Here is an 8,968-nt window from a genome sequence, read left to right as displayed (position 1 = left end):
AATTAATCAGATTTTCGTTAAAGATGGCAAGGAAGCCAGGCGCGGTGGCTCACGCCTGCAATCCCAGCACTTTGGGAGGCCGAGGTGGTAGGACAGCTTGAGCCCAGGAGTTCGAGACCTGCCTGGGCAACACAGTGTAGCCCCAGCTGCTCGAGAGGCTGAGGTGGGAGGATCAGTTAAACAGGGGAATTCGAGGCTGCAGTGAGCTATGACTGCACCACTGCACTCCAGCCTGGGCAGCACAGAGAGAAGCTTGTCTCCTTTTATTTTTTTTTGAGATGGAGTTTCTTAATGTAGGCCGGCCAGGGTGACCACATACCAAGCGTAGGGATATTCCTGACGGCAGGATTCTTGCTAAAACTGGACTAAGAAGGCCAAGGACAAAGCCCAAGGTCGCGGCCTGGTCAGAAAGAGGTCTCGGAGGAACCTGACTCAAGTGTGGTCAAGGGGAGTCTTTGTCACCCTCTGGCAACTTGGCTTTTTCGTGTCTCCCAGCCTCAATTCAAGCTCTTCCCCCTTCCCAGCTCCATCAAAATCTCCTTGATTTCCAAGGCCAGCTTCAACGTCTCCTCTCAAACTTTCCTGAGCCTTCCCTCCACGGCAATCCATTTTTCCTGCCTGGGCCTGGGGAGAGAAGTCCATTTCTCCTTCCCAAACCCAGAGACCTTTGAGGCAGGAAAGCTCTCGGGCTGCCCCGCAGGGAAGGGCAGGGTAGGCGGGGTTTAGTGACTCCCCGGCGCCGGCGCTTACCCGCACCCATGAGGAAGGGGTCTCCGGGGACGGCCGCTGTTGTCGCTGTCGCCTCCAGTCCCCGCCCCTTCCCCACTCCGTGAAGGGGACCCAGAGTGGAGCTGTGGTCACGTCCTACGCCTACGAGGGCCCCTGAGTGTTTGTTCACCCCCTCCCCGGGGGCCCCATCCTGGGCCGGGGTCCGCTTCCTCGAGGGAAGGGGCGAATTCCTGGAAGGTCTCCGTCCGGGCGCAGTTGCAATGGATTGCGTTGGGGGCGCTGAACCCTGCTGGGGGTACAGAGACGCTTCCGAAACTCAGCGGCTCGGTCGCCTCAAAAGGCCAGGCAGAACACGCCCACACCGCGCCTCCCTTCCCGAAGACCGCCCGGCCACGGCCGCCCCCAGGAAGCCCCGCGCCCTGCACCCGGGGACACAAACAGGCGCCGGGTAGCCGCGAGGGCCGGCGCGGCGCCTTTAAGAGGCGGCGGGCGACGCTGCCCCCTGGCGGCCGCCCCGCGGCTTCCTTGCCGCCGCGGGCTCAAGCGGGGCGGCCGGGCCAGCGCGGGGCGGCGGCGGGCAGGGGCGGCGAGTGCGCGGGCGCTCGCCGCCGCCCTTCTCGGAGGACAGCGCGTGGGGACTAGGCCGAGGAGGAAGTGGCGGCGGCGGCGGCGGGTGAGGACCGCGAGCCGGGCCAGGTGGCCGCGTGCGCCCCGCCGGGGTCCGAGCGCGCCCGGGGAATACGGCCCAGCTCGGAACGTCCGAAGGCGGGGACCCGGGCGGGAGGAAGAGGGAGGAAGGGCTCGGAGGCCGCGCTTCTGCCGCCGCCGGAGGGCGCGTGGCTCGGGCCGGCGCGGCGGGAGGGCGGGCAGGGCGGGGGCGGTGTCTGCGGAGGCCCGGCTTCCCTTCCTGCGGGCCCTGGCCCCAGCACCGGCTCAGGCTCAGCCCTGCCCCAGCCGGCAGGCCGGGCGGCGCGGCGCTCGCGAGCCGGTGGGCGGGAGGGCGAGCCCGCGGGCGGCGGGGGCGTGGGCGGTGGCAGCTTGGCCCAGCCAGTGGCCTTCCGCGCTGAGCGCCGCTCCCTCCTCCCGGCCGCCCGCCGCGCCCCGCCCCGCCCCGCGCGGCAGGACTGCGCGCCCCAGCTCCGATCCCCGTTCCGCGTCCCCGTCGCCGGGAGGAGGTGCCCACTCGCTCGCGGCGCGCGCTGGCCGCCAGACTCGGCCTGTGGGCGATTTCCTCCGGACCCAGGCTCCCCGCCCGAGGAGGAAGATGCAGACCTTTCTGAAAGGGAAGAGAGTTGGCTACTGGCTGAGCGAAAAGAAAATCAAGAAGCTCAATTTCCAGGCCTTCGCCGAGCTGTGCAGGTAAGGAGGGACGCGGCGCCGGTGCCCGGGGACTCCTGGCCCGAGTCCGGTGCAGCCTCAGCGGTTGTTTTGGGAGGTCGGACCCAAACGGGAAGAAGTGACGCGCGGGGAGACTGAGTCCAAGCAGCCAGGTGGTGGTGGCCGCCGCCGGCCGCGTTCCAGGAAAGCGGTGGCCGGTGCGGGCGAGGTGGCACGGACCGGGGCGCTCAGGTGCACAGTGACCCGGCTGGGGAGGCCCCCAGCAGCCCAGGGCGCGGTGGGAGTGCTGCTGAGGATTGCGAAGGGACCTGGGAAATCGGGGCATCCACGCTGTGGGCTAGGGGCTTGAGGGTACTTTTGGACCGGAGTGTTTTTCTTCCTTCACCCCCTTCCCTTTCGTGAAGAAAGGGCACCCACGTTTGTGGACCACCTACTATGTGCCCCGCGTGTGCTTGGCTCTTGAGGCTGTCATTGCATATCATGAGGTTAAGCCCAGTTGAAGCGAGTAGCAATTCTTGGCATGTATATGGTGATTTGCTGTCTCATTAGAGCCTCGCAGCAGCCCTGCAAATTGGCCAGGGTGGTGATTCTGGGCCACGTGTCTGAGAAGGGGGACCGATCGGCAGAGGAGCGGGGTACCTCGCTTGGGGTCCCGCAGTTAGGGAGTGGCTGGTGCGTAGAAGGTGCTGGGTAAATGCCTGTAGTGTGGAGTGGCCTTTTGCCATCTGGGCTGTGTGCCCCTGCTCCCACCGTGCTGGTGCTCCTTGGCGGAGTCTCCGGTGTTTAACAGATCACGTTCTTAATAAATTACAGAACTACTGAGTCTTGGGTCAGGTAGGCCTTCCCTTGCTCCACAACTGTGGCTTTGCCTCTGAGAAGCAGTTAAGTCTTTTTCTCAGTGCAAGCCTAAGAGAATCCAGCTCTGAAAGCCTTTTGCAAACTCCAGGTGGAAACCTTTTGTGATGCAGCTGGTTAGATTGATTTTTGAAAATGGGCTCTACTTGCATTTTTGTCCCTGTGGGGGCCCCACACATGTTGGAGAATTGAACAGTTGGGTTTCCGTATCCCCTGGTGCTCCTAGGGCGAGTGGCTGGTCTGAGCTGGCATGCGCAGGTGGGCCTGGCAGCACCTCTGTGTACCTGATGCCTGTCCCAAGGGCCTGCTGCTCCTTTGCCCCGTGCAAGCCCCGCAGGCGCTCTTCCTGCAGCCAGAGGTGCGCAGCTTGTATAAGATAGTGCCTGGTTCTTTATCCCTTGGTCTGGGGATGGGGTTGGCTGCCTTCTCCCAGGCCGGTTCCCTCTTCATGATGGATAGGGCGTGCAGAGTGGTCCCAGCAATTCATGAAGAAATCAGGAGGAGCTCAAAGCCAGAGCTTTGAAAATGAGTCTTAGGACCCTTGGAACATTACAAAAGGGTACTTGAACATTGTACCGCGGGTACACTCTCTTGTGGGAAGGGCATTCTAAGACACTGAAGAATTTGGAGAAGCCCCTTTGGCATGTTCTCAAAGTCCAGTTCTGATGTGAGGCACCGGAGCTCCCCCTGCAGTCATTTAAGACTTGGGAAATCCCAGTGAATACCTCGCACCCTTTGTACTGCTGTCTGTATTTGTGTCATCTTGTGTCTGCAACTCAAGCTTGAGGCTTGTCATTGGGTTGGCTTGTTTTACTTGGTAATTAGGAGGCTCTAGCAAAATATTCCTCACCAAGACTCACAACTAGGTCCTCGTGCTGGACCTGCAATTGGCTCCTTTAAAGGGGTGGGAGTTCAGGGCAAGCTATGGTATCAACATTCTAGGGGGTAGAGCATTAATTTTTCCGAAAGGGTTGTTGTCTTCAAAATCTAGTTGCCTGCCTTTGGCCAAAATATTGGCTTCAAAGAAGGCAGAAGGCATCAGGGACATTCTAGAACCTGAGGAAGCTCACTTGGTGTTTTCACTAGGGAAGCTTTAGATATTTTATCACTTAAGCCTAAGAAGGAAAAGAAAACACCAAAAAGAGTTTTTCCGTTTCTTCTTTATTACTTTCAGGGCAGTGCCCCCTGGTGGCCACATTTCTATACTGGCTGCAAAATCCTGCTACTGTTGAGCCAGTGACCAGGGAGCCCCATGAGGTGGTTTTGTTTGGTGTGAGGGCCGATGAGACTTCAGTGGCTGAGAGACAGTGCAAACGACATGATCATGTTTTCCACATTCAGAATCTGGGGGCGCAGGGCTTCTGTATTGACCGGTGATGAATTGTCTATGAATTCCCTAATGAAAAAGTCTAAAGGTATTTGAAAATGGCCCTGCTCTGGACCGGGCACAGTGTCTCCTGTCTGTAATCCCAGCGCTTTGGGAGGCCAAGTGGGTGGATCACGAGGTCAGGAGATCGAGACCATCTGGCCAACATGGTGAAACCCTGTCTCTACTAAAAATACAAAAATTAGCTGGGCATGGTGGTGGGCGCCTGTAGTCCCAGCTACTCAGGAGGCTGAGGCAGGAGAATCACTTGAACCTGGGAGGTGGAGGTTGCAGTAAGTCGAGATCGCGCCACCGCACTTCAGCCTGGTTGACAGAGCAAGACTCCATCTCAAAAAAAAAAAAAAAAAAAAAGAAAAAGAAAATGGCCCTGCTCTGAATGTTTGGGCAAAGAATGACCCAAGTGGTCTGGCCTGGTGTGGGTTGTTTAGCTGAATGTCTGGCCTTGTAAAAGTCTGATCTCAGAGCAGGAAGAGATGTTGGCCATCATCTCATCCAGCCCCGTTGTCTTACAGGTGGGGAAACCCATCAAGAGAGGGGGCAGGTTCCGGACTCTTGCTCTTTTCATTTAACTTCTAGAATGGGTCCAACCTGGCTACCTTGAGACTTGCCTTTCTTATTGGGCATCTCCGACAATAAGGCAGTCCCCCGCATTATCTTTCCAGGAGTCTGGTGGCTGCTATTTAGCCCCCAGGACACATTCCTTACAAGGCTGAGCCCCTCTGCAAGTGTAACCCTTGTCCTGGTGTAAGGGTTTGGGGGGTAGGGCACGCTGATGGCAACAGTGGGTGGTTAGAGCCACTTCATGGGAAGTGCCCCACCTGCTGTAGGTAGGGACAGGGGCCAACCTTTTCAGATGTACACTCTGATAGGATGGGGCTCTGCTAGCCAGCAGATGGGCCTTTGAATCTGCTTGTTTGTCAGTAGTACTGTTTGTTCCTGTTGCCATCCTGTTTCTTCCCTTTTCTACGTGGACACGGCTCTGGTTGTGTTCTCTTGTAGCCCTCCCACCTGCCTTCCCTAGCCTAGGAGCAACCCTGTAGGTCTCCCACACCACCCCCTCTTTGTGGCTTTTTTTTGTTTTTTTGAGGCAGAATCTCACTTTGTCACCTAGCCTGGAGTGCAGTGGCGCAATCTCAGCACACTGCAATCTCTGCCTCCCAGGTTCAAGCAATTCTCCTGCCTCAGCCTCCTGAGTAGCTGGGATTACAGGCGCCTGCCACCATGCCTGGCTAATTTTTGTATTTTTAGTAGAGGTGGAGTTTTACCATGTTGGCCAGGCTGGTCTCGAACTCCTGACCTCAGGTGGTCCACCTGCCTTGGCTTCCCAGAGTGCTGGGATTACAGGCGTTCCCGGCCTTTGTGGCTTTTTCTAGATGCTCAGAAGGGGCTTCAGAGGGGGAGTGAAGAAATTAAAGCTGTTAGTTGGAAATACTGGGTGATATTAATTTAATTTTTAATTTTGTAGTTATCTACAGTGCCTCATTGGGGAATGCTGGCTGGCCCCAGTTTCCTCAGCTCGTGTTTTCTGTGCCTCCTCCTCTCCTCCAGCTCTTCCTCTCTGTTCCATTCTTTCTGTGGCTGAACCTACGTTGCAGGAGGTGGAGGCGGAAGAGGCACATGACTTGGTGAAGCTTTCCGTATAAAATTTGGGTGAACCTCATCTGCCTTTACTGTAATAATTGCTGATTTTTAATGAAGTGCTTCCAGGGACCTCATCTCATTTAATCCTTCCAGCAGCCCAGGGATGGAGGGATGAGTGATGGAGGGATGAGGAATAAGGGATGAGGGATGAAGACATCCCTCATTGGGATGGAGGGATGAGGAAACAGAGGCCCTGGGAGTATACGGGACCTGCACAGCCAGTTGGAGGGCTTTCTCGCGTCCACTCCTGAGGCCTTTGTGCTGAGAATGTGGCTTGCTTGTTTATTTGCCCAGGTTAGGCTGGGGCTTCCAGGAGGCTCCAGAAGCACAAGAGTGTCTGTGAGTTTCTCATCCTCCAGAGACTTGGAGGCCAGCTGGGCTGACTCGGCTTGCAAGAAACGTGTTTCTGGAGCAATCTCAGACTTTGGTTTCCCACCAGGGACCCATTTGTCCCAATACCTTAGAAGGGACTGAGGAGTTCATTAATGCTTACGTTTATGAGCACCCTCGGTAGGTAGCCCAGGGCTGGGAGTTTGGTGTCAACAGTAAACTGGCTTGGGAGGCGTGCCAGTGAGAGTGTAGCATGCCACCGGGCCTCTCCCTTCCCCTTGAGCCCTACATTTGTTCCTTTAAAATAGGGCCATCTCCAAGGCCCTTTTCTGCAGGGATGGCCTAGCATTCTGGTCTGGAATTCTTTCAGGAGATTCTCTGGGGGGAGGAAGGAGGATCTTTTCCAGGATTAAGTGATGCTGGTCTGTGGGTGGGTATTTTTTTATTTGTTTTAATGTCTGGATTTACCACCATTTCTGGGGTGCAGAGGTGGGAGGAGGTGCTGACTTAGGTTTTCTTTGCAGCAGTGCATAGGGAGTATTCATAACCCAGCCTCGCAAATGAACACTTTCTACCAGCCTCCTGGGGAGCACACAGAACTTCATGTGGGAGGAAGCGTCCGTGTGTACATGGGTTGTCTATCGAAGGGACTGCCTCCGTTTCAGGCCTGGCTCCGTGGCTGACTGCCCACGTGCCCTGTGACCCTCGACACATTCCCTACCCGTCTATGCCTCACTTTTCTCATCTGTGAGGGTAATCATTTAGCTTAGGGTTGCAAGCATCAAATGAGGGAATTGGCTAAAGGGTTCAGGATAGTGCCTGGAGCTCTGTCAGTGGCGGCAGCCGCTGCTGTCATCATCCCTGTGGAGTGAGCGAGTGGGTCTCTGCCCACGGATGCCTCTCTATTCAGGGACCTTTGGCCTTTGTAGATTTAGTGTTCTTAGTTTTGGTAGTTTGCAAGTCACCCTGAAGGCCATGATGGCTGAACTGATCATCTTGCAGGGATATGGGGTTTGTGGATTTGAAACTGTTCAGTGGGCACAGCTAAGAAGGGGAACCTGGCTTTCCTGGTGGCCTTTCAGCATCACAGCAGGGTTCTGTTCTCCTTTAGCACATGGCCCACCTGAATCTTACAGCCCCCCAGGAGGCGGTGGTGCTGTCCCCACCTACTTTATGGATGCGGAAGCTGAGAAATTTATGTTAAGGTGCTACTTGTATATTTTCAAGTTTGGAGATTGAGAAGAGTTTGTTCTGGGGGTTTCCTGAAAATGCCAAGTCTCCGCTAGTAATCTTGTTACTATTACTAGCTATCATTTATTGTTTTCTGTATCTTTTTGAATATTTAAGACATGCACATATCAAAACAAATTCAGAAGACTCAAAGTATACAATGAAATGTCAGCCCCGTTTGCTTCTCATTCCTGCGTTCCAGTTCCCTGGGGCAGTCTGTCTCTATAGGTGTTTATGCATACACAGGGGCGCATGCAGGTGTGGGTCTCTCCATGTGTATCTACTGTTGTGCTCTTGCTCATTGCATGGGACTGTGTGTCTTGGAGAAACTCCACATCACTGCTTCATTTGGAGACAGTTTTGTATCATTGCCTCTTTTTTAAAAACAGCTGTGCGGTCCAGTTCTTAAAAGGATGGAACATGTGTCTTCCCCTGGTGTTGGTTTCCGCTGGTATGGGCAGCACGACAATACCCTGTCCCCTTGCCTGGGTGTACACTGCTGGATGAGGAGGGCTGGGTCAGAGGGCACAGGCATTTTACTTTTTAATACTTTGTGTGTGTGTGTGTGAGACAGTCTCCCTCAGTCGCCCAGGCTGGAGTGCAGTGGCACGATCTTGGCTCACTGCAACCTCTGCCTCCCAGGTTCAAGTGATTCTGCTGCCTCAGCTTCCCTAGTAGCTGGAACTGCAGTCATGCACCACCACGCCCGGCTAATTTTTGTATTTTTAATAGAGACTGGGTTTCGCCATCTTGGCCAGGTTGGTCCAAACTCTTGGCCTCAATTGATCTGCCCACCTCAGCCTCCCAAAGTGCTGGGATTACAGGCATGAGCCACTACGCCCAGCTTTTTCATACATGTTCTGAAACTGCTCACAAATTTCACTATGTCAGTCCCAGTGACAGTGAATGGGAGAGCCTGCGTTGCACACCCTCCTGTGCTCAGTGCTGGGACAAATCTGTGGGTGAGATGGTCCTCTGGATTCGTATTTTGCTTAGTGAGATAGTGAGATTGAGGAGTTTAGGTTGTTGGGGGCTGACTGCAGGCACCCGGAAGAGCTGGGTGCCCATGCATGGTGGGCTGGGCGCCAGTGTTTCTAACCACTGGGCCATCCTGCCTTTACCGGTTATTTCTCCTACATGGTTTAGCAGGTTTGGGACATTCAGTAAATACTTAGTCAAGTGCCCCAAGAGCACAGTTCCTGAACAGTTGGATGTAAATAGGGTTTCAGTTCCCACTCATTTTGAATTCAGCTGGAAAGCTACTTTTGAGAGAATGCTATGGCACTTCCCTTTTAAAAAGTAACACTCATTTTAGAAAGCAAAGCATTCAGGAGCTGTGCACCTCCTTCTTTCCCTTGCAAAGTCACTGTCTTAAACACCTTCCCCATCCTGCATGAATTGGGCCCAGCCCAGCCTCTCCCACTCTGGTAGCCCCTGGGGAGCCGGCCTGGGAGTGTG

General features: G+C 55.2%; 1 protein-coding gene across 2 annotated transcripts in view; it reads left to right on the top strand.

Moving 5' to 3' along the window:
* The first annotated feature begins 1,262 nt into the window (after positions 1-1,262).
* Positions 1,263-8,968, top strand: part of ITPK1 (inositol-tetrakisphosphate 1-kinase) — a 181,870-nt gene continuing 174,164 nt past the window's right edge. Inside the window, exons 1-2 of one of the 2 annotated variants that reach the window (XM_025391664.1) lie at positions 1,263-1,402; positions 1,973-2,088. In XM_025391664.1, the coding sequence (XP_025247449.1) occupies positions 1,994-2,088 (95 nt within the window). In that variant the 5' untranslated portion in view covers positions 1,263-1,402; positions 1,973-1,993. Of the gene's footprint in view, positions 1,403-1,851; positions 2,089-8,968 lie in introns of both variants that reach the window. The other variant, XM_025391663.1, reaches the window with a different exon arrangement.

Source organism: Theropithecus gelada, chromosome 7b (assembly GCF_003255815.1).
Source record: "Theropithecus gelada isolate Dixy chromosome 7b, Tgel_1.0, whole genome shotgun sequence".
In the NCBI taxonomy this organism is placed as follows: domain Eukaryota; kingdom Metazoa; phylum Chordata; class Mammalia; order Primates; family Cercopithecidae; genus Theropithecus; species Theropithecus gelada.
The sequence above is the reverse complement of the archived record's forward strand: the minus strand, read 5'-3'. Positions and strand labels throughout refer to the sequence as shown.